At 55.5% G+C, this 23164-nt stretch overlaps 2 protein-coding genes across 3 annotated transcripts; one reads left to right on the forward strand and one right to left on the reverse strand.

The window, feature by feature from the left end:
• The first annotated feature begins 1933 nt into the window (after positions 1-1933).
• FOSB (FosB proto-oncogene, AP-1 transcription factor subunit) lies at positions 1934-9038 on the forward strand. Of its 2 annotated transcripts, XM_081962193.1 has the most exons (5): positions 1934-2674; positions 3890-4210; positions 5233-5340; positions 6262-6555; positions 6656-9038. In XM_081962193.1, exons 1-5 carry the CDS (start codon positions 2543-2545, stop codon positions 6719-6721), a joined length of 921 nt encoding a protein of 306 aa, XP_081818319.1. In that variant the 5' UTR covers positions 1934-2542; the 3' UTR covers positions 6722-9038. The 2 variants fall into 2 exon arrangements, with proteins under 2 accessions (XP_081818319.1, XP_081818318.1); XM_081962192.1 differs by having other exon boundaries at positions 1935-2674; positions 6262-9038.
• RTN2 (reticulon 2) lies at positions 8730-22972 on the reverse strand. The gene is made up of 11 exons (XM_081962188.1): positions 22583-22972; positions 20725-20769; positions 19986-20471; positions 18385-18606; positions 14624-14831; positions 14014-14152; positions 13671-13740; positions 13533-13579; positions 12920-12978; positions 11354-12291; positions 8730-10545 (listed from the first exon to the last, which is right to left on the reverse strand). The coding sequence occupies exons 1-10, from the start codon at positions 22611-22613 to the stop codon at positions 12249-12251; spliced, it is 1350 nt and encodes a 449-aa protein (XP_081818314.1). The 5' UTR covers positions 22614-22972; the 3' UTR covers positions 8730-10545; positions 11354-12248.
• Between the last annotated feature and the right edge of the window lie 192 nt (positions 22973-23164).

Consider the following 23164-nt stretch of genomic DNA (forward strand, 5'->3'; position numbering starts at 1 on the left):
TGGCTGAGGAACTCTGGGAGTTGAAGTCCACAAGTCTTAAAGTTACCGAAGGTGGAGAGCCCTGCTTCAGACTTCTAAGAAGCTCAAAACATTTTTTGGAGTTTCTACCGCATAGCTTGCTGATTGGCGGTAGAATTCAAATACTAATTCAAAGCCAAAGGAAACCAGATGATCCCGGCTCAGCAAATCTTCTGCAGGCAGGCCAGTAACCAGATGTTCTCCGAAGCACATCTGGAATAGATCAGAAGCCTGCAGCTGAAGGGGAAAGCTGGCTTAGCTGGCCCACTCCACAGATTACAGAGGGAAAGAGGCAGCCAGGCTAACAGGGAGACCTACATCATAAATCATCTTGCCTATCAGCCTGCGATATCTTGCTGTGGGGGTGGGGTGGGGGTGGGAACCTCTAGTCTAGGCCTTTCAGCCAGGAGGAAGGATGGCTGAGCCTTTCCCAAGAGGAGAGTGGGGCCTTCCTCAGGCGATGATCCCTTCCTTCGTGTGGGGACTCCCTGCCTGGGCAAGGTGGTTTCCCTTTTATTGAGCTCTGCAGTCAGAGTCTGCCTTTCTGTAGCTGAGTTTGTATGACCCTCTGAAGCTCACTCTGGGCAAAAGAAGTGCCAGACGTTGGGGGTCAGTGAGTTCTGCAAATCCAAGAGGTTGAGTGAGCTGTGATTTCGCTAAACATGGATAAGTAGGTTGCATGTGCCTCTTTCAACACAACTTCTCCCTTCGTATTTCACTGTAATGACACGTTTTCTGAGCAGATCAGAGTTGCCTTGTAGTGAGAAGGGCAGCAAATAAATTTAATAAAGAAGCTAACAAACAAGTCCTGTTTAGCAGGGAGAAAATGAATCCTAGCCCCTGAGAGTCAAAGGTGTCTCCGTTGCTCCATTCTGCCTGACTCCAGAGCGGGTAATGTACATACACACAGACCTCACAGGCAGGATTTAAACACAGACCCAGCTAAAGGGTCATTGGTTAGGCTGCTTGACCCAACCAAGGAGCAGTTTCAGATGGCAGCTCCTTTAGAATCATCTCTGTAAAGGGGCAAAGGGATAGTCTGCTTAGAAATAGCAATGAATCTGATGACGGATGAAATCACACCTGGCGGTTAGGAGGACTGAGGGACTTTGGGACCCACAGCAAAGCAGAAGGCAGACCACCCCTCGGGTTAAATAATACAGAATCAAATACCGCACATTTTCGTACGATTGGCCAATCACTTTCAGCGTCAAGGTGCCAGTCCTCCTTGCTGTGGCTGTGAGAATGTGGGTCATAAACCGAGCCGCACCTGAAAACGTTACTGATTCACGACGATGAGGACGAAAGCTTTGACTCCCCCAACTGTGGGCTGGGCAGGGAAGCCGTTCCCCAGGCGTACAAAGGACCCGTCAAAATTCTTTCAGGCTGTCTTTGGCGGAAAGGCCGCCCTCCTTCCATCCCGGGGCAGTGAGTTCCCCACATTAACGACCCTGCCGGGGTACAGTAAATACTCCTGCCCCTGGCTGGGGGGGGGGGCGTCGAGGCGAAGAAGGGCGCCCGCTCGGTACCCAGGCGAGAGATTCGCCTCTCGCGTCGTGCAGCGCTTGGCCGCCGGGGCCAGAGAAAGCTTTCCCTTTGCGCCCCATTCCTGCCCGCCGCGGAGCTTTCATGCCGTTTCTGGAATATAGTAAAACTTTCTATTAATACCCAACAAAAGCCCCGCGCGCTCAGGGGGCGGATCAGCGCGGCTGCTGCGGCCGCCGCAGCGCGGCTTAACAGAAAGGGATTCCCTCTGACGTATTGCTAAGGATACCAAACAAACACAGCACAAGACCAAATATGGTTAATTGCGTCACACAGGAACACCCGGGGGCGGAGCGAGGGATCCCCTGCTTTCGCGCTTGAAAAAGACCCCCTTGCCGGGGCCGCCGAGAGACCCTCTTAGGCTGGAGAAGCCGCAGGGACCAGAGACCACAACCGCTCGAGTTTGGGGCCCGGTTTCGCCGACCCCAAAGGGTCTTTTCCTGGTGACGTGAGCAGGGACTCGCCCCCTTCCTTGTATAAATAAGCCACACCGTCGACCGCGCTTCATTCATAAGATTTTGACCCGCGACGGAGACGGAGCTGCGAGGGACTCCGGCGGTGGATTCTCCTTTTCGCCCGCATCCCCGTGGCCGCCGCGATCTGAGCCGAGGCGCCGGGCTTTGTAGGCGTTACAGAATCGGAGGCAGGAGCACTCCTCCCGGGAAGCAGAGGACTTGAGCGGACGCTTCTACAGCGGTGCCCAGCCGCTGTAACACGTGGATCTAGGACCGGGCGACCCCCCGCAGCTCAGGGCGCCGTCTCCCCGCCAGGCACTGACAGCCGGAGGGGGAGGAAGAAGGAGCGGCCAGCCGGCCACGCTCGGAGGCAACTTCGCCAGCCCGACCTCGCGGCGGCGGCGGCGGCGGCGGCGGCACTTTCGGCCGGCCGCTCGCCCGCTGGCTGGCCCTGCTCGCCCCTCATCTTGGCTTCCAGGCGACCGCCGCGCGGCCGCGGCCTCCTGCCTGCGCCCCCGAGGGAGATGTATCAGGGCTTCTCCGGAGACTACGACTCCACCTCCCGGTGCAGCTCGTCCCCCTCGGCCGAGTCCCAGTACCTCTCCTCGGTGGACTCCTTCGGGAGCCCCACCGCCGCCGCTGCCGCCTCCTCGCAGGTAAGGGACCGGGGCGCCCGGCTGCGGGACTTAGGGAGGGGGCTGCCTGGAGGGCGGGAGCAGCGCGGATGGTCCGATCCCGGGGGGCCTTTGCGACCCTTTCCTTCGCTCCCCCTCCCCCAGCACCCCCCCGGCCAGATTTGGGGGGTCCGCTCGTTTCGCCACCCTCCTCCCCACCCAAGTCCCCCGCATCGTCCGCTTTTAACTCTTTTCCCCTTTCCTTCACGCACGCGCGCTGGAGGAGAGGCGAGAACGCGAGCGAGAAAGGGGGGCGGGGTTGTGCGTAACGCATGACGTACTAGAACGCTCCGTGCTGACGTGAGGCACGTACGGCGCGTTTTCCTCCCCCTCCTCCTCCCCGAAGCGCGCGGGTTATTTTGGAAAGCTGCCCCGCCCCCGTTGCTAAGGGGAGGGGCAAGGCCGAGGGCTGCGCGGATTGGTCGAGCGGCTTTCAAGCCGCGCCCCCTCCGAACCGCCCCTCTGCCAGCTGAGTTCTTAGCGCTGCCCTGGATGGTCCCTACGCGGGCGGGAGGCTCTTGCGGGGCTACCCGGACGGGTGTCTGCCATGCCGGCCCTGCCCGGAGGGGTGCCCGAGGGGTGGCTTTTTGGCTCGCCTCCCCCCCGTCGCCGGACCACCTGCCCGCTGGGGATGATGGTTCTCGAGGTGCAGACCTGCCTCCGGACTGCGCTCCCGTCTCTGCCCGGCTCGGGGGACCTTGGGGATCCCCCGGGTCTGGAGAACGGAGCCAGCCGGGGTGGCCGCCTCCCGGCCCGTGCACGGAAGCTCTTGCCTCCCCGCGGGCTGATCTTGGCTGGCCAAAGCGAAGCCCCCACCCAGGAGCGCTCGGAGTCCGAGTGAGCCCCCGTTCTCGACCACGGCTTGATAGAACCGCCTTTTGGCTTCGAGAGCCAGCGCTGAGCTCTGGTCTGCGGGGCTCCCTGGCTGAGGGTGCGGCTGTAGAGGGGGTGTCTTGAGTACCATCCTCCCCAGCCGGTGCCTAGAACGGCATACCAGTCCCTTCTGCCTGGTGCCCCCCCTCTCCGGGTTTGGGATCCTGCATGCTGGACACAGGAGCAGTGCAGAGGGGGAGCTGCTTTGGCCGCGGGAAGCCTGTGGAATCGCCTTGGAGGGGGGGCAGTGCAGCCAGGGAAGTGCTCCCTGTTCTCCAAAGCAGACCCCCATAATGAGCACCTGACCCCTTCGCTTCCCTCCAGGAGTGCAGCGGCCTTGGGGAAATGCCCGGATCTTTTGTGCCAACAGTGACTGCTATATCCACAAGCCAAGACCTCCAGTGGCTGGTGCAGCCTACCTTGATTTCCTCAATGGCTCAGTCACAGCAGCAGCAGCAGCAGCAGCAGCAGCCACCGCCTTCCGGGCTGCCCCCACCCACAGTGGACCCCTATGACCTGCCCGGTCCCAGTTATGCTGCCCCAGGAATGGGTGCCTATGGGGCTGGCCCTTCGACTGCCCCTGTGCCTGAGGCCACCCCGCCTCGGTCCAGCAGGGCCCGGCCCCGAAGGACACGTGAAGAAACGGTGAGCTGCTTTTCCTTCCTCAGCCAGGAGACCAGGAACTCAATCCCCTTTGCTTATTAAAATTTGAGATCTGGCGTGTTGGAATCTCCCAGAAGAGATTCCCCCTTTCCAAATTGCCTCCTTGGAAGTTGGGATGTCTTTGGGGGGGGGAGGGGGGGCTTGATATAGGTAGAAGTGGGGCTTCCTGAGGACTTTCCTCCCCCACATCAACAGTCCATTCACCATTGGAAACCCATTGTGCGTGTTCTTACAAAATGGGAATTGTGCAGAGTTCCCCTGGTTCACCTCAAGAAAAATAGAGCACTGGCAGGCAGCCCCCCTCCAAATTCTGTTCTCTAAGAAGGTCTCGGGATGAAAGCGGGGCTTAGGACAGTGCTAATATTGCTAATATTATTTTGATTTGACATGCCTTGAGGAGGAGATCTGGGTCAGAAGGCAGGCGCCTACAACCTTGGCAACTTTAAGACTTGTCGACTTTAATTTCCAGCATGTACTGGCTGGTAATTTCATTAAAAAAAATTTTTTTTATGTTACCGCCCCTCCCGCCCCAATTTAGAGCCTTATCAGTTTAGAAATATACTGTGTTTAGAGGTTTTATAGCCCACCTTACCTAAAAGACTGGGTGGGTTACAAGGCATTAAGGTTATGAGAAGCAAGCCTAGGAATAAATCAACATAATAAAAACAAGCCTTAATCATAAAACAACCCATGAAGACTGAATGGGGTTGAAATAAATTTGCTTTAAAGATCTTTAAAAGCCAAAGTGTTCCAGTAGGCAGACTGGCTGGCTGTTTGGTTTGTTCCTTGCTTGGACATTTCTGTCCTCCCTCCCTGCCTCCCCCTCCCCATCTATCCGTTATAAAGGGTGATGACACAGTTCCATCTTCTCGTACACATTTCAGGGGTGCCTTTAAATTGCCCCCCCCCCCCCCAGTTGCAAGAAAGTGCCAGGAGCCCCAGAAAGCCTCTGGCCTTGCAATGGCAGCCGATGCCTGATCTGCCTCTCCTCTCTGCTCACACAGCTGACCCCCGAGGAGGAAGAGAAGCGCCGGGTCCGCAGGGAGAGAAATAAGCTGGCGGCCGCCAAGTGCCGGAATCGACGTCGAGAACTGACTGACCGGCTTCAAGCGGTGAGTTTTGATGCAAACGGGGTGAGTTAGTGTTATCCTTGTTCTGGCCTTATAAAGCCCCCAGGAGGGGATCTGGTTTTGTCCCTGCGGTGACTGCATAGAGCTTGCCCCATGGGGGGCATGTTGTGAACTCTCCCATTTCATTGAGGCTCTGTGGGATCCCTGTCCAGGCTGATCGTGTCCCTCAAATGTGATCCCAACTCTTAAGTCAAAGGCTTTGGCTGTTTGGACTTTCAGGATAGAACCCTGCCTTTGATCTATTGCGAGTATTGTCCTTAGTGGAGGGGAGGTTTTACTTTGAATTAGAATCATTTATTCTTTTATTCCAAGGGGGTTTCTGTCTGCAGAGTGCAGTCAAAAAGTCAAGCTGTCATTGCAGCTCCTAGAAAGCTGGCAGAGCTTCCGCTGTGCTGATGCCGATGCCACCTTGACTTTCCTGACCACACTTTGCAGAGTTTCCTAAAAGTTTGGGGGTGGAGCTGCTCCACCAGTCCTCTGAAGCGGAATGCTCCGGGGGGGGGGGAGATGCTGCTGGGGCATTGCTGGGGCCAAGGAAGGGGTCCCCTTGGACCTTTTCCTTCTCCTGCGCTCATAGGCCAAGATTCGGTGGGGTCTGCTGCAGCAAGCCACACCCCACTCCAAATCCACAAATAAGGACCCCCAGGAGAGCAAAGGCCTTCCCCTTGGAGAGACCCCAGCCCCTGGACCTTAAAGCAGAGGGGGACCTGGAAGGGCGGGTGGGAGGGGGGAGGTGAGGAAGGATCCCAACCATGAACGCTTCCCTTGAGCTGCGTCTCCGATGGGCCTGGAAGGAGGAGACCAGACGGCCAAGAAGGAGGCGCTGCTCTGGGACAACTCACTTGCCCCCCTGGTTCCCGGCTGCTCCAGCCCTGGCCTGACCCGGTGCTGCCTCTTCCCCAGGAGACGGACCAGCTGGAGGAAGAGAAAGCTGAGCTGGAGTCTGAGATTGCGGAGCTGCAGAAGGAACGGGAGCGGCTGGAATTTGTCCTCGTGGCTCACAAGGGCAGCTGCAAAATCCCCTACCAGGACATCACAGAACTGAGTGTGCAGCCCGGCCCCTCGGCAGAGGTCAGCGCCCTGGCCATGCCCGTCAAGGAGGACCCGTTTGGGCCCTCGGCCCCCTACTCCTCGGTGCCCCTGCATTACCAGCAGGCCCTGGGCGGACTCCCGGCCGCAGTCCCGGCCCCGGCGGAGGTAGCGTTTTCTAGTTCTTACTTTAGCCATGGTGAAGAGCTGACCGACCCGTACCCGGTTAACCCTTCCTATACGTCTTCGTTTGTGTTCACCTACCCAGAGGGAGCCAGCTGCGGAGCCAGCCATCAGCGGAACGGCAGCAGTGACCATTCCCCGGACTCTCTGAACTCTCCCTCGCTCCTTGCTTTGTGACACTCAAACCCACAACTTGCGCCTTTGGGTCTAGCCTGCCAGCCCACCCGCCCCTGCCAATGCTGGGCTGGGTGAAGGGGGCCGGAGCCCCAATGCGCCTGGGCACACCGCTACCGCCTGGGAGCCTCTAACCTGCTCTGCTGCAGCTGCGGCCACCGCCTCTAGCCCTTGCGATGATGCATTCTCAGTCCCTCCTTGGGGGTGCAGCACACAGCGAAGCCTATGGTTGTCCTTTGGGCCTCTCCTCGGCCGACTCCCACATCGAGAGGAGAAAGGAGGACGTTTCTGGGGTGTGAGTTGGATCCCCCTCCTGAGAGGGTGCCCAGCCCACCTCTTTTCCTGGAAAAAGGATTTGCCTTCTACTGAATTGGGACGCTTGATGGATCTGGATGATGCCATTTCCCTCCACACTTCATCACTGTTTCTGTCAATGGGAGATGCCCTGCGGAGAGGAAAACTTAAGGGGGAAGACCCTCCCTGTGCTGCCCCCACCCAGCTTGTGTCTTGTGGTGGCTTTGTGAATGTGTTAGCTGCATGGTTTTAAAACAGGCACTTTATCCTTTTCGCTAGTCAGCTTTGCATCCTGAGTGTTTGATCTCTGATGAGTGTTTGATCTCTCGGGCTACATTTCTACAGGATCTGCTTCCTCTAGGATAAAAAAGCCACATTAATTGGCCAATCAGGGCACACTTAGTGTGGATTATTTGGGCACATTCCTGCTGAAAGCTTTTGCCATATTAAAGTGGGCCAAACTGTTGCAGCCTTGCTTTTTAATTGCCCATGAACTTCTGCAAATTGCAAGGCTGCTCTTGGGCATTGGATTCTTTGAGGTCGGGGTGATATTTCTTCAGTGGGCATTCAACTCTCTCTGAAACCTTCAGCCAAGCAAATTAATTGTGCCATCAAGTCAGTATCGACTTCTGTTCCGGCTTCCAGTTTTGGAAATGGGAATGATGGTGATATAAAAAAAATTACCTGGGTGGAAAAGGCTTTGGCGTTGAGAAGCCAAAGGAAAGGGGGACCTGCAAAAAAAACCCCAAAGCAGCTGAGGTTTTTCTTGCAGTGCTCTTGTAGGCGGACTGGCCACTCTCTGCCAGTCCCAGGTGGTGCTTCCGGTGAGTCCAGCCACCCGGTGGGCTTGACCAGTGGACTTTCTGCATTCTCTGAAAGGGATCCACTTCCCTTTGGCCACCTCCCTCACTTGGTTTCTTTGATGGGCAAAAGCAAGAAGGGTCCTAGCTTCCAGGAGGGATGGGGGGTGGGGGGTGGGTCTGGGTAACAGATACTGTGAAAGGACCTCTGCAAGTAACCGCCTTCCCTGAAGTTGTTAACTAGGTTTCCGCTTCCTGACCTTGGCCAGCTGGACCTCAAACTCATTGCATTCTCCCACTTAGGATGGTCAGCTGCTGCCCCTCTGCTCTCAGGCCAGGCTTCTGGGCTGACCAACAGTCCAAGAGGGGTCAATCTCTGCTGCTTTAGACTGGTAGCGTGGAATGTGACCCCTTCAATTTTGCTCACTGCCTCCCCCTCCCCTGCCTTGGTCTAATCACACTGCTGCTTTTCCAGGCCTGTGGCATGTAGGCTGGTTTCCCTGGCCAGGAGACTTTCTTGCCCCACCCCAAGGCCTCTTGGGCCACCCAGACCCAAGCCGTGCCAAATGCACCTTCTTTGAGAGCATCAGCCCTTCTGAGCCTCCCACCCAGGGCCGCTTTCCATTTTGTGCTGGCAGGCCTCAGCTGCTTTGCATTCGTGGGGTGTTTTGTGCAGCCTGCTCTGTTCTGTGCCTCTGGTTAACTTTCCCTCAAGTATGTTTCTGGACTGAGAAAGCTGCTGTGCTGCTTCTTGGTTCCCCAGAGCTCGCCATGATGCTATACAGAATGTTTCCAAAACTTTTTCTTGTGACCAAGCTTTGGATGTTGTGGTTTTTTTTAATTATTTTATTTTTTTAACCTATGGACTTTTATTTAACCAGCTTTTTAAACAAAAAACAAAAAAAAAACAGATCCTTGCTGAGATTGGGGGAATATTTTTATTTTTAATTATTGTTATTTACCCCTTCGTGCTGTAAGATTTTTTTGTGATGTATTTGATGAAGCAATCTGAGGGCCAGTAGAGGGAAGGTGAAGTTTGGCCCCTGCTTTGGCCCTCCTGTCCTGCACTTAACTGGTCAGCAAAACAGCAAATAAAGACAGCTTTGAAAAAAAATGCACTTTTTATGATGAATATATGATCTATTTTTTCAAATTCATGTAAAGAAAAAAATGAGGTGCAATAAAGGATCTCAAGCCGTAGATCTGCCTGGCTTTCTCCACATTGAGACCCGACCGCCTGTTGCCGTTACCCTCGGTGTCCTGGGTAGTGGGCTTGGGTGAGTTTGATAAGAGGCCCTTGCAGGGGACTCTCTGGTGTCACCCCAGGATCCATAGAGTCTTTGTCACTCCTGTTAGAAACAAGCATGTTTATTATCTGTGGTGTCTTCTGCTAAAATTTGATGTCCTGGGATTGTTGAAGTAGAGTATTGTTGCACATGGAGACTCCACTTAGCAGTGAAAACCTATGGTGAATAAGCCATCCTTGCATAGAGAAGGAAAGAGAGCATCAGCTTCTCATGGCTTAGCAGCACTTGGGAAGTGGCTGGCTGTTGCCCCCACCGCCTCCTGCTGGGACTCCTGCATCCTGCCCAGCTCTTGGGGTCCCTGCAGATCTCCCACCCTAGAGCCACACAGTGTTGCCCCCTGCTCACTTTAACTCCTGAGTATGGATGACGGTGGCCACCAGCCCTGCCTTGTCCAGCAGGAGCAGCAGACAGTCCAGTCAGTCTGGATTAAGTATTCCCTTGCAGCCTTTTGCAAGTCCTGATACAATTCATTTAGTAATTGCTTGAAATTACAGCATTGAAATAAGTAACTTAACTATTGGTTTTTACACGATCATTGCAGCGTTCCCGATAGTCACTTGATCAAAATCCAGACACTTGGCAACCGGCATGTACTTAGGACAGTTGCAGTGTCCTGAGATCATGTGATCCCCTTTTGCGACCTTCTGACAAGCAAAGTCAATGGAGGAGCCAGAGGCACTTAACCATATTACTAAATTAATTGCAGTGATTCACCTAACAACTGTGGCAAGAAAGTTCGTAAAATGGAGCAAAAACACATAACAACTTTCTCTCTTAGCAACAGAAATTGTGGGCTCAACCGTGGCCATAAGTGGAAGTCTGCCTGCAGTTTGCAGTTGTGGTTGCGGTGTTGTGGTCCTTGGGCTCCCTCTGCTGGCAACACTTCCAGCCAAGCTGCATGGAGATTGATCCATAGGCCAAGTTACTTTGGACTACTAGCGACCATGCACAAAGAACCTCTCCCCAACCTCCCCTCTTCAGGTCTTCCAACCGTGTCCCTCCACTTGGCAGCCAGTCATTGTCTTCTCTTTTTTCCACCCTCCCCAGCATCAGTTTGGCCCTCATGAGCAGGGGTCTCCAACCTTGGCCACTTTAAGCCTGGCGGACTTCAACTCCCAGAATTCCCCAGCCAGCTTTGCTGAATTCTGAATTTTCTGAATTCTGGGATTCATTGCATCATGATGCAATTTGGCAAAGATGAATTGTTGTGGGCTTCTTCCTTTAATCTTGCTTTCCCTCCAGGAGATCCAAGTGGCACCTATTACTGTACATTTCCCACTCCTGCATTTTCCCAACCACCACACTGAGAAGTAGGCACACTGAGTGAGGAGCTGTCCCAGGATTGAGTGGTTTTTGCATCAGGCTTTTCCCGCTCTTCATTGGATCCACGCCTCAAAGTCCTGGGGAGAATCAAGGAAGTCTGGTGGGCACGGGTGACACACGGTTTCCATCACCATCGGCAATTGTTGTAGGCCAGAGGTCTCCAAATCAGGCAGCTTTTAAGACTTGTGGACAATTCCCAGAATTCCTCAGCCGGAGGAATAGCTGGAGTTGGAAGGGACCCTGGAGGTCTTCTAGTCCAGCCCCTGCTCAGGCAGGAAACCTTATACCATTCCAGACAAATGGCTGCCCAGCCTCTTCTTGAAAACCTCCAGTGATGGAGCACCCACAACTTCTGGTGGCAAGCTGTTCCACTGGTTAATGGTCCTTCATTTATATTAATTGTCCTAATATATATATATATATTTTCTGGGAGTTGAAGTCCACAAATCATAACGGGGCCACCCATGCCCACCCTGAGGTAAACAAGGAGTGTCGTCCTTTCCCGCCTTTTTCCTCTGTGTGCCCTGCAGGAGCATCATGAGATAAATTCTACAGGGCACAGAGGAAAAAGGCGGGAAAGCAGGACACTCCCCCTTTACAGTTGCAGCAACCAATCACAGATTCCCTCACACGTTGGGCAACCAATCAATCAGCTACAAAGGGTGTGTTCTTACTCATTGTCCAACCTTTCATTGCTCCAGCTATTAAACTGGATATCTTATGAGGTGCCTTCTTCTTCATGGCCCCCTCAGATACTGGAACACAAGTCTTCAAAGTAGCCAAGTTTGGAGACCCCCGTTTTAGGCAAATCCCCACCCACCCACCCACCCATCGCCCGTGTGGAAACTCAACCACTTGCCAAAATAAAACCAGGACAAGGTTTACTTGCACAGGCAAAGGGCGTTCTGGCGTTTGTGCTTGGACACGAAGCCCCTGCAGCTTCCATCCAGACTGTATGACTTGCTGTGGAGGAGGAGCAAAAAAAAGGAATTTTGGCAGGGAGACACATTCACACACCCACACAGTGCACCACAACCACGAGTGAAGACTCGGGAGACCAAGCGGTCATGCGTACCCATTTTTTTCTCACAACTGTTTTTATTAAAGTGTAAATATCCAGGCAAAAAGAATGGGCTGCAGCCAACCCGCCAGCTGATCAGCCAAGCCACAGCCCGGCCCGTGAGGAGAGGCAGGGGGGGGGGGGGGACAGCTACAACATCCCACAGGAAGGGGGCAGAGGAGGTCCTGCCCAACCTCGAGCGGCTTCCCTTCCTCAAGAGGGAAGGATGCTCCAGATTGGCCGGCCTCAACTCAGGACCCGGGACAAATACTGCAGGCAGGAGGAGGAGGAGGAGGAAGTCGCCAGGACAGGGAGGGAGAAAGAAGCATGGGATACTAGCCCCTTGTCTCTTGGTTGACAAATCCTTGGCTGTGGGCCTGGGGGGGGGGCTTCTCTTAGCCCACCTCCCCCCCCCCCCCCCGGAGAGAAAGAGGCAGCCCTTAGCAGCTTCCCTGAGCCTCTGCAACTGCAGGGCTGAAATGCAAAGGGATGCTGGTCTCCCCCCACCCCCCTTGCAAGGGTTCCCCAATTTCTTGGGGGGAGCTGAAGGAAAACCAGCAACTGCCCAGCCCCTCCAGGCCAAGGAGACTGGGAGAGGAAGGGTCACTATGCAACGGCTGGGGAGGGAAGTGAGGAAGAAGAAGAAGAGGAAGAAGAAGCAGGGTGTGCGTTGTCGTTTGCATCTGTGTGTGCAGGAAAGAGAACCACCACCGAGACCCCTCATTCTGCCTTTGCTTTTGCTGTCGGCAGTTTGGCCAGCATCCTGGGGAGAAAAAGAGAAACTGAGCCAGCCGGAGGAGGAATCTGCTTTCCAAAGCTTTTTACCGTCAGTTAACAGAGTTGGAAGGGATCTTGGAGGTCTTCTAGTCCAACCCCCTGTTCAAGCAGGAGACCCTGTGCCTGCAGTGTCCAACTCTGGCAACTTTAAGACCTGTGGACTTCAACTCCCAGAATTCCCCAGCCAGCATAGCTATGCCATTCCAGGCAAATTGCTGTCCAATCCCTTCTTAGAAGCCTCAAAAGTTTCAGTTCAAACCTTAGGTTGAAGCACAGACCACATTGAGCACCCCGTCAATAGGTCTTAGACCCTTTGGGGTCCATTGATGCTATTTTCATAATGTTTTCTTTTTAAATTACATTCCACTTTCTTTCTCCCAAGAAATAAGGCAGAAATAACTATCTTTTGAGAAGTATTTTGTGGGCTCACATATTGGATCCAAGGAAAAAAATAAATTAAGATAACTAAGCCCAGAGATGGGCAGCACATACATGAAATAACTAAATAGTATGGCACCAATATATGAAGACCGGAGCCCAAGAAGGCCTTCCAACGGCTTATTCTCCTCCCACCCCCTGCCCCATTCTGTTCTGCGGGAATTTCTTGAACTTACTTTGCTCTGAGGTTACTCAACTGGTTCCTCACCAGCTCTACATACTGGTCGATCTGTGCCTGAATGGAGGGGAGAAGAGAAACTGGGATCAGCACCTCCAAAAATAACAAGATGGAACTAGTTGTTGCTTTTCTCCCTCCTTGTGCCACTCAGAGTCAGGCCACTGCAGCATCTTACGGTCACGTGATCAAAATTCAGACATTTAGCAACTGACTCATATTTATGACCGTTGCAATATCCCTGGGTCATGTGATCCCCTTTTGCAACCTTCTGATATGCAAAATTAATGGGGAGACCAGAGTCACTTAGCAACCATGTGATTCACTTAACAACTGTGGCAAGAAAAGTTGCAAAATGGGACAAAGCTCACTTAACATATGTCTCACATAGCAACAGACATTTTCGGCTCACTTGTGGTTGTAACTCAAGGACTATCTACTCCACTTTTATACAGGATTCTATTGTCATGTTTTCTTCTGTAGATTGCCTGTGGCTTAATCAACAATAATTCTTTAGCCAAGCAAACATGGCAGCAGGAATGAATTCTGCTCTGCTCCTTTTTTAATGCCAGTTGTGAGTTTCAGAGCTAGACACCCCAGAGCTAGACACTCACCTGATGCTGCCTGTAAAGCAGAGGGAAGGTAAATGCACTTATCACACCTGTGGAAGAAAAGGAGGGGGTGAGCCTCTTATACCTGCAGGACCCCGACTCAACCCTGAAAGGCACTGTCCTCCCAGATCCCCTCCTTACCGAGAATAAGCAACGTCAGACCATTAAAAACGGCTCCCACGTAGGTGAGGACGTAGAACAAGAAAGCAAACTGAAAATAAAATAAAAGGCAGAGCTGGCTAAGACCCCAGGAAGGAGAGAAAGAGGGTCCCATCCTGCCAGGGCTTTGGAAAGTGAGGTGCCCAACCTGTATCCACCCCGTCAGGAGGAAGCAAGCTGGGGCAAGAGGGAGACACATGACACAGTTGGCTTTTGGACACATCCTTGCTGACTCCGGGCCTCTATGTTGCCTTCATCTCTGACTATTTATTGCATCTTTAAGATGTGTGGACTTCAACTCCCAGAATTCCCCAGCCAGGCTCACCTTGAGGGACTCCACCATGTCATCCACCAAGAAAAGGCGCTGCAGAGTCTTTGTGCTCCAGGTGACATGATGCACCACCCGTTCTGTCAGCCGTTCCAGCTGTTCTTTGGATAGCCCAAAGTCTGCATCCAGCTGGGCCCTGGCAGGCAGGCAGGAGGGGAAGGGAAGGGAAGGGAGAGGAGAAGGAAGGAAGGAAGGAAGGAAGGAAGGAAGGAAGGAAGGAAGGAAGGAAGGAAGGAAGGAAGGAAGGAAGGACACTCAGCCAAACCCATACCTGGCTGTCTTGCCTTCCCCTTCCAGACTGGGATTCCTGGCAGCCCCAGAGCCAGGGAAACCAGGCTGTCCCCCTTGGCTGGATCTTCTGAGGCTACAACAGCAGCCCCCTTGCAAGGCAAGGCAAAGGGCCCACATTCATCCACTTCAAACCGGGGGAGGGCAACATCCCTGGTGTCAGGGGGGCTGTCCTGCTCGGGCCCCTCCAGCGGGAACCCCAGAGGTCGCCAAGCCACAAGAGCTCAGCACGAAGGCATCCCACTGGCAGGCTCTTCACTCAGGGCCCCTGGCCATTCCCCACATCCTGCAAGCATCCAGGGCAGCCCGGCTTACTCACTGGAAGGGGTGGTGCCCGTCTCCCCGGCGGACCAGCTGCAGCACCTTGCTGTATCCCCTGAGCGAGATGGTGATGCCGAGGGCGGCCAGGGAAAGGTAGGAGGCCACGCTGATGATGCTGAAGTGCATCAGGCAGAGCAGGGCCACCATCAGCGCCGTGAACGCCAAGGCCGATTTGCGGGTGTCCCGCCAGTACACCAAGTCGGCCACTGCGGGCAAAGCAGAATAACAATACCAGGGTTGGAAGGGGCCCTGGAGGTTTTCTAGTCCAACCCCTGCTCAAGCAGAAGACCCGAGTCCAGCCTGGGAACTCTAAGACTTGTGGACTTCAACTCCCAGAAGTTTGGTTTCAGACAAGAAAGGAAGAAAAGTTCAGCCTGGACCCCAAACTGTGTTTATCCTGGAAATGGGGGGGCTGAATAAGAAGCCTATCAAGGTTTCCCCCCTCCCACTCCTCCACCCATGTTTAATGTTAAGTATGCTCCACCTCAGACCAAGAGCAGAGGGCCCCTGATTAAATAGGATGCAGCTGCTGCTTCTGGCTAGATTGCCTGTCCTTTAAACATTTGCTCACTTGTGGTCCGAAGCTTCCCCCAACAGATGCCAGTTTAACCACCGGCCCGGTCTGCTTACCCGCTTCCCATTCCAGGATGCATGAGGGGGCAATCTCAACCCCCAGCAGCGTCTCCCCGACCCACATTGGCACAGCTACCACGTCCCCCACCAAGCTCTAAGCCCCTCTGCCACCTTCCTAAAAAGGAGATGCCAACCACCTCTCGCCCCACAGCTTCCTGCCATGTGTGGCTGCCCTTGGCAAGCACCCTGCACGAGTTCCTTGCTGGGGCTTCCACACTGGATGCAACTCCTGGCAGATGCAGCCCGGGGGAAGGGAGGGGGGGTTAAGTAGTGGAAGAAGGGCTTTGGCTGGCATTTCCACTTTCTCTTCCCCAAGAGAGAAGCCGCCATCGCTCCACAGGATTTCCTGCTCTGCAAAGATGGCGCAAAGGGACCCCACCCCTCGGGAGAGAGGAGGCGGGGAGGGCGAGACACCCGGGGCCCTGGCAGCTGTTGCGGACTCTCTCCTCGCCTTAACTGACAGGCCCAGATGCAGTCCAGTCGCTTAAGGAATCTGAGGAGGCTCGGGCAGTCCTGGGGGAGGGCTGGAGGGCTGGAGGGCTGAAGAGGCCCAGTGTGGCAGTTTGGGGGCTCTGGGCATCTGCACCCTACGAGACTTATGTCCTGGCTCCACAATTTACGGGATGCCCCTCTCACTCCTCTTCCCCCAAAGGCTCCCTCCCTTCAGACCGGATCCCCACTCAGTTAAAATCCCCCCCTCAAAAAACAGGCTCAACCAGGATCTTCCCCACATTCCCCTGCCTGGCAAAGCTCGTAGGGCATAATCCTAACCGGGGGGGGGGGGGGACAAACGACCCACCTGTGCTCGCCATGGCGATCCCCTTTTCTCACAGCTCCGAGGCTCTTTGCCGCTCTGTGGAAACCTCCCCGGCACCAGTTCTGGGCTGGAAGGGGGGGCTGCTCAGGGGAGGGGGCTGAGGAAGCGCAGGTGGGGGGGGGCTGCTATTTTTAGCTGACGAATCCCAGCTGCCTCATCCCCTCCGGAGCCCCCGCCTGCCTCGCTTGGTCCTGCTTGAGGGAGTTAGCTTTGCAGGCTCCAGCCTTAAAGGGAGGGGCTGCCCACCCTCAGCGGGCTGGGGAGGCAGCAGCTGCGAAATGGGGCGCTAGATCCCCAGCAAAAAAGCCGAAAGGTGAGCAACAGGGCCAGGCAGGCTGGGGGGGGGGGTTGAGGGGCTGAAAGTGACCAATTCTGGCTGGCCCTGCACGGTAAGAGTCAGCGAGGAGAGGAAGTGGCGTCTCCCTCTTTAAGCTATTTGTACTGGCCACTAACTCAGTGTCTACATTCCGGCTGGCAAGGCTGCCTCGGGGACTGTTTTCCAGAGCGGCTGTTTCCATATGAACCGGATGAGCATGTCTTTCGTTGTCTCTGGGGTTCTGAGTTCGGGTGCTGTTATGCATGAAGCACGGCCTTGAGGATTTGAAGCTTGGGAAGCAAAAGCCGGCTCTCTTCCAGATGCTAGTGAGGTGGTCTCTGTGGAGCCACGAGCCAGCAGGCCTCTTACCCTATTTGGGAGGCAGGGGCCTTCATTCCCATCCCTCCCTTTATTTGGGGAAAGGATAATAGTGATGATGGGGCTGCATCCTTTAACTCTGGGGCCCCCAAGCTTGTGAGATGTGGAGCTTAACTCACATTCTGGCTCAGGAATTCTGGGAGTTGAAGTCCACAAGCCAAGTTTGGAGACCCCTGAGTTAAATGAAACCGAACTGCCTGCATGCCGTCTGTCCCTAGACCCCGTGTAAGGCCACCTGTTCTCCGGCTGGGGAAATGTTAGTTCCTTTAATGTGTTTGAAACAAAGCCAATAGGAAACCTGGGACTACAACTACAATCATGCTCAGTGTGGCCCCTGATGCAATGCAGAGTAGGAGCTAAGACCTTATTAAAACAGCAGCGCTAGCAACAAAGGCTTTCTCAGAGAGGGTCCTTGTGTCGCGGGGATGGGATGGGGGCTCTTTAGCCTGGGCCAGGCCCAGACTCCTCGATGGAGAAGCCCAGGCCCTTTGTCCTGGCTCAGGGAGGCTCCAGGGCTCCAATTCTGCTTGGTTCAGCACTGGGGTTATTTATACCCGTTGACTCGATGTGGCTGCATTCCCGATCTGGGCTCCCTGCCAGGGGCCGTGAATAAGGACCTGTCCTGGGAGAAACAGCCCTACCAGGGCCAGCAAAGGCAGGAGGGCGGCCCACCCCTGCCATGGCTTCAGGAGGATAGCTACGGCCAGGAATCCTCAGCAACGGGGAAATACAGGCAGTCCTCGACTTATGACCACAATTGAGCCCAAAATCTCTGTTGCTAAGTGAAACAGTTGTTTTGCCCCATTTTACAACTTTTTTTGCCAAGTTGTTACGTGAATCACTGCAGTTGTTAAGTTTGTAACGTAGACGTTAAGTGAATCTGGCTTCCCCATTGACTTTGCTTGTCAGAAGATCACAAAAGGGGGTCACGTGACCCCGGGACGCTGCGACCGTCGCAAACCAGATGCCAAACATCTAAATCTTGATCACATGACCACAGGGACGTTGCAATGCTCATGTGAAAAAAATGGTCACTTTTCCCAGTGCCATTGCAACTTCGAACGGTCACTAAACGAAAGGTTGTAAGTCGAGGACAACCTGCAAATGGCAGACTTCTACGCAGCTCTGCCTCTGGGCCGCATCCTTGGAGAAGGTGCCCCGGCTGGGCTCACCCACCCTGTGCAAAAGACCCCAGACTCAAGTGTTGGGGGGGGGCAGAAGAGCACAGTCCCTCCTCCTCAGTGTTGGGGGGGGGGCTAGTCAAGGGAGCCGCCTCCCTCATCCTGGCCCTGCCAGAGCAGCTCGGCCACTTCTCCCATCACCCGGGCATTGCAATCTGACATGCTTGCTGGGGAAGGGGCAGCTGGGCAGGCACCAGAGCAAGGCCTGGCCGCCTGTTGGGGTGCTCCCTTTGCCCCTGCTGGTGCCAACAGGGCTTCTGAACGTCTGAATGAGCAGAGCGATTGGTGTGCAACAAACATCCAGGTTGGGGGGGGGAGCAGCAATGCAGGCCTCCCCTTGATACCCTGTAACTACCATAGAGAGTCTTTGGGGGGCAACCTGCTAGCCTGGCAAATTCTAAATGCCTCTTTCCTCTTTCTGCCAGCTGGCTCACCTAGGATGTTCAGGATGCTCTGGGACTGCTCTGGTTCAATGTGGTGCTGCTCAGGATGGGGCTCCTGGCCGGGCCCCTCTTCCTCTTCCTCAGGTGTGGTTGGTTGGCAGAACTCTGCTGAGGTCATTGCTCGGTCTTGAGGGGTGTCAGCACCACAGGAGGCACCTGCTTCGGAGTGGAAGACTAAGGCAGCAGGCAGAGAGAGGGTCTCCCTGGGGTCACCTGGAGCAGAGTTTAAAACCAGAGTTTAAAACCAGGAAACCAATATTTGAATGTGAATTTTTGCGGGGGGTTGGGTTGGGAGGGGCATAACTTTTGTATGAGATTTATATTGTATGGCGGGGGGTGAAAAGGGGGAAAATCTGTTTGTACAAAACTCTTTTAATAAAGACTTGTGGATTTAAAAAAAAAAAAAAACAGGAAAACGCGAAGTTTTTTGCTCTGGGCACCGAGATCTGCAATTGTGCCCAGCTTCCCATTTGCCCTTCCCAGTCCGGCTGCCTTTGCTGGTTCCCTCCCGGCTGGCGCTTTGATCTCACTCCTAGGACAGCTGCCCTGAGCACCTGAACACAACTTCGCAAGGAGCTGTTTATTTTTCAAATTGAGACATTTCTTAGCCTTTCTGTGGCTCACAGGTTAGGCTCTGCTGCTCTGGACTTGCAGCATCTGCAGTTTGAAGGTTGATCTCTCACTTCACCCAGCCTACAGATGTGGATTGGATCCCTAAAGCAGCTGGTGCTCCCGTGGACAGCATGGAAAGAGCAGTGGAGCCATCCGATGTGGCAGGCAGAGGGAACTGTCTCAGCCCTTCTCCTTAATTTCATCGGGATAAAGAGCGGGGAAAATTTTGTTTGTTTTGTGTGGCTCTTACAGGGGCTCCCTTCACAGCAGGAAACTCAAAAGGCACATTTTGCTTTTCATGTTGAAGAATAAACGCAAACAGATGCTGAACAATTTTTGACTGTTTTTCGCTTAAAAAACAATGCAAGGCATCACAAACGACCAACTATTGCCATGGATGGATATGACTCTGAACCTCACATCATATTTTGACTGGTGAAATCCCACCCAGATTCCCCCCTTGAGAAAATCCTTCCCCCCGTGGGCAAAGTGGAACATGCCAGCCCCCCTTTCTGTAGCTCAGGGTTGAATTGTGGGGTCCTTGGTGCTCTCTGAACTTGGTGGTTTTCTTGCAGACGTTTCATGACCCAACTAGGGATTATCTTCAGTGCTAGAGGCAACCCCTCCTCCCTTCTAGCATTGATGAAGTTACCTAGTTACCTAGTTGGGTCATGAAACATCTGCAAGAAAATCACCAAGTTTAGAGAGCACCAAGGACCCCCACAGACCTCCTTCTCCTTTTCCATTCCACAACCCCCCCCACTTCCTTCTAGCACTGATGTTGTTACTTAGTTGGGTCCTGAAACGCCTGTCAGGAGACAACCACCCTCAGAAAGCACCAAAGACCCACAATTCAGCCCTGAGCTACAAGTCTTCTCTTCTTCTGACCCTCCAAACATGGCCCTCTTCCTGCCAAACCAGGGATGGCTGTGAGGGCAGAATTCAGCCTCCACTGCCCTGCAGAGGCACCCCTTCCCTACCTGTTCCTGAGCAAGCCGTGCTGCTATCTCCTTCCGTCTCCACCGCTGGCGATGGGGGCGTGGGACATGGAGACGCCTGTTCCTCTCCTTCGGCCGCATCCAGGTCGCTGCCGCAGCCCACCCGGGAAGCCCAGTCCAATGGAAAGTTATCCACTCCTCGACCACTGCCCGAGACGAGGGCTCCCTCTGCCTCCGGAGATGGGCAGAGGCTGGGAATGTTCTCCAAACTGTCCCCCAGGGTGGGCACAAAAGTTTCACAAGTCTCCGTGCGGGGCAGCAGAGGCCTCGTCCGGCGGGTCTGGGAGTCACGTCTGCCCCGATGCTCTGCTGCACTGGGGCTGCTGCTGGAGGGTGTGGCAATGGTGATGTAGGAAAAAGTCAGCTCCCGGGGAGTCCCCCATTCCACAGAGCCCTCCTCCTCTTCCTCCTCCTCCGAAAACTCCCGCGCTGTCTGCAGTTCAGGGAAGTCAGACTCCTCGTTGGCTCCTGAAGAAGGAAAGGACACCTTTGGCATCCGGGGGTCATCTGGGAAGATGGCCCGGTCCCTTCCCTGGATCAGAGGCAGCAGGCATGCTGGGCCTGCAAATCCGGCCCCAGGCCCCAGAGCAGCCCTCTCAGCTGGCTCTTCCGGATCTGTGACCTGGTGCCACCTGACATGGCTGCAAGTGCCAGGACCAGATTTGGGCAGCCACAGGCTGTCACCTTTGTCGGGTTCTTCACACCCACTTTGCACACTCACCATCTGTAGAATCAGGTGTGGTAGAAGCAGTCGAAGGAGACTCTTCTGCAGGAAAAGAAGAGAAGAAACAGAGACGTTTCTGGACATGCAGCCAAGTATTTGTTTATTTTACATCCCGCCTTCATTATTCTTTATGAACAAGGTGGCAAACATATCTAATGCTCCTTCCTCCTCCTGCTTCCCCCCCCCCCCCCAACAACAACAACCCTAGGAGGTGAGTTGGGCTGAGAGTGTCTGGCCCAAGGTCACCCAGCTGCTTCCATGCCTTAAGCGGGACTAGAACTCCCAACCTTCTAGCTTGGGACCTTCCCTCAGTAGTCTTCTGCCAGATCAGGGCATAGCCTGGCATTCAGCCAGCCTTGGCCTTCTGAGAGACCGGAGAAGCAATTCTGATACACCCACAGACCGCCTGGCTGATACAGAAAACAGGGTCATTAAGTCTTGCAAATACCGTTTCACAATTCAGTGCTTGATTGCTGCATGCCAGGTTGGGTCAGTTGCATCTCCTGGCTGTGCTAGCACACAACAACAACAACAACAACACTCCATGCCTCACCATGCCAACAGCTACATCCTGGATGGTCAGACGTCCCCACCCCCCTTGTTCCTTCTGCTTCCCTCAATGCTGGCAGAAGGAATGTCAGGGAATGGCCGGCCAACCATCAAATGCTTGGAAGCTGGCAGAGTCAAGGGTGGGGGGGGGAGGGGAGAACAGGTTTACTTAGCTCTCACCAGCGGGATTCTCTCTGAGATCCAATCTTTCAAAGGATCTGGGATGAAACCCACATTTCAACCTTCACTGGGTTACCTGTCTCACCTGAGGCCCAACACCGTCCTTGGCACCTAATCTGGCCGGCAGGTTTGAGTGTTGCAGTGCAACGTTTCTGGGATGCAGGTGGGGCAAGAGCCCCTGCAGATTGGGCCGGCCACTGGTGTTTCTCTCCTGCTCCACACTGGCTCTGTGCCTTGTGAAAAGGGCCGTCAGTATGCAAAAGAGGGGCTGACCTCAGGGGTCCACATGGGTCTCTCTTCAAGGGGGAAGAGGTTCAAGTACATCAAGGGCTCAAAAGAGGAGCAACCTTTCCAGGGGCCCAGGGGCTCCGAGGGCCCCATACTGCCCACAGGGCAGAATGCCAGGCAGAAGAGATCCAAAGGTGGCAGTGGGGCAGGGGGATCCACACCACAATAGCCTCCCACAAAACAGGCAACGTTGTCCTAAGTGCAAGTCCACTGCAGCCTTCCTAAAGGTTTGCACCTCCACCGTACCATCTTCCCTGGCAGAAACCTCCCTCTGGTGCCAGCCTTCCTGCCACCCCTTGGCCCTGCTGCTCATCCAGCCCTCAGGCCCCACTCAACGGGGCCGGGACATGTGAGGGAGCCCAGGGATGCTCCCTTCCCCATTAGGCCTATCGGAAAACACAAGCCGGGCTCTGCCGCCCCCCACAAAGGGGCCCGTAAGCAACACCCTCCCCCTCCCCGCGCGCGCAGGTTGCAGCCTGCCCAGAACTCCGCAGCGCTCCAGCCGCCTCGCTCTGCAGGCCGGGCGGAAAACAGGCGCCGGTCCCCACCCAGAGCCTGGCAGATGCGCCTGACGGCATCCCAGCATCCACAGCCCACGGGAGGGAATGGAGGGGCTGCAGGGCGATGCACGGGGACGCCGGGAAGGGAAGAGCGGGCCCAGCGCGGCCGCCCCGGAAGCCTCCGGCTGCTCGGCCCGAGGGTCGCAGGACGGGGGGCGCTCGGCGGGGCTACCCGGTGGGCTCCGGGTTTCGTCCCACCGGAGGGGGGGCGCTTCCGCGAAGGGCGGCGGGGAGAGGGGACCCAGCCCTTTGCCCCCGCTCGGGCCGACAACACCTACTGCAGTGGGCGAATCCCAGGACCTGCCCCATCGCCCCGGCAGCCGGCCTCCCCGAGGTCCATGCGGAACGCCGCGGCGGTGAGCTCCGACCGCGCCGCCGCCCCCCGCCGCCGCCCCGCGCTCATCTCCCCGGCAGCCCCATCCCGCCCGGGGCGCCAGCGGGACGATCCCCGCGTGCCGGCCGGCGAGGGTACAGCGAGGCCGGCCGCACGGAGGGAGAGGCGGCGGCGGGGACAAAGGAGAAGCGGCGCGGCGGGGATGCAGATGAGGCTGCGGGGATGGAGCGCGAAGGCGGCGCGGGAGAACGCCTGAGATCCCGCGTTCCGCCCGTGCCGCGAAGGGTCGGCGCGCCTCGGAACCGCCGGGCAGCACCTCGGACGGGTCTACCTCTGCCTCCCTCCCACCTCCCTCCCACCTCCCTCCCCGGGAACAGCCCCGCCCCGCCCCGCCCGCCCGGAGAGGCACTGCTCGCCCGCCTGCCACTCAACGCGCGGCCCGCCCCCTTCGCTGCGTCTCCCGCCCGCGCGCCTCCCCTGACCGACCCCCCCCCACTCCCCGCCCCCTGCCTCCGCGGGCTCTTCG

The sequence above is a fragment of the Natrix helvetica genome (assembly GCF_964273705.1).
Source record: "Natrix helvetica genome assembly, chromosome: 9".
NCBI classification, from domain to species: Eukaryota; Metazoa; Chordata; class Lepidosauria; order Squamata; family Natricidae; genus Natrix; species Natrix helvetica.

What these genes read in the sequence shown, in the direction of transcription:
- FOSB (XM_081962192.1), top strand. Translation starts at nt 2,543, where the DNA reads ATGTATCAGGGCTTCTCCGGAGACTACGACTCCACCTCCCGGTGCAGC. An exon ending in CCGCTGCCGCCTCCTCGCAG is followed by an intron (nt 2,675 to 3,889) that starts GTAAGGGACCGG and finishes GCTTCCCTCCAG; the next exon opens with GAGTGCAGCGGCCTTGGGGA. An exon ending in TGACTGACCGGCTTCAAGCG is followed by an intron (nt 5,341 to 6,261) that starts GTGAGTTTTGAT and finishes CCTCTTCCCCAG; the next exon opens with GAGACGGACCAGCTGGAGGA.
- RTN2 (XM_081962188.1), bottom strand. Translation starts at nt 22,613, where the DNA reads ATGGGGCAGGTCCTGGGATTCGCCCACTGCA. An exon ending in CACGGCTTGCTCAGGAACAG is followed by an intron (nt 18,607 to 19,985) that starts GTAGGGAAGGGG and finishes ACTCTGCTCCAG; the next exon opens with GTGACCCCAGGGAGACCCTC. An exon ending in ACATGGTGGAGTCCCTCAAG is followed by an intron (nt 13,741 to 14,013) that starts GTGAGCCTGGCT and finishes TTTTATTTTCAG; the next exon opens with TTTGCTTTCTTGTTCTACGT.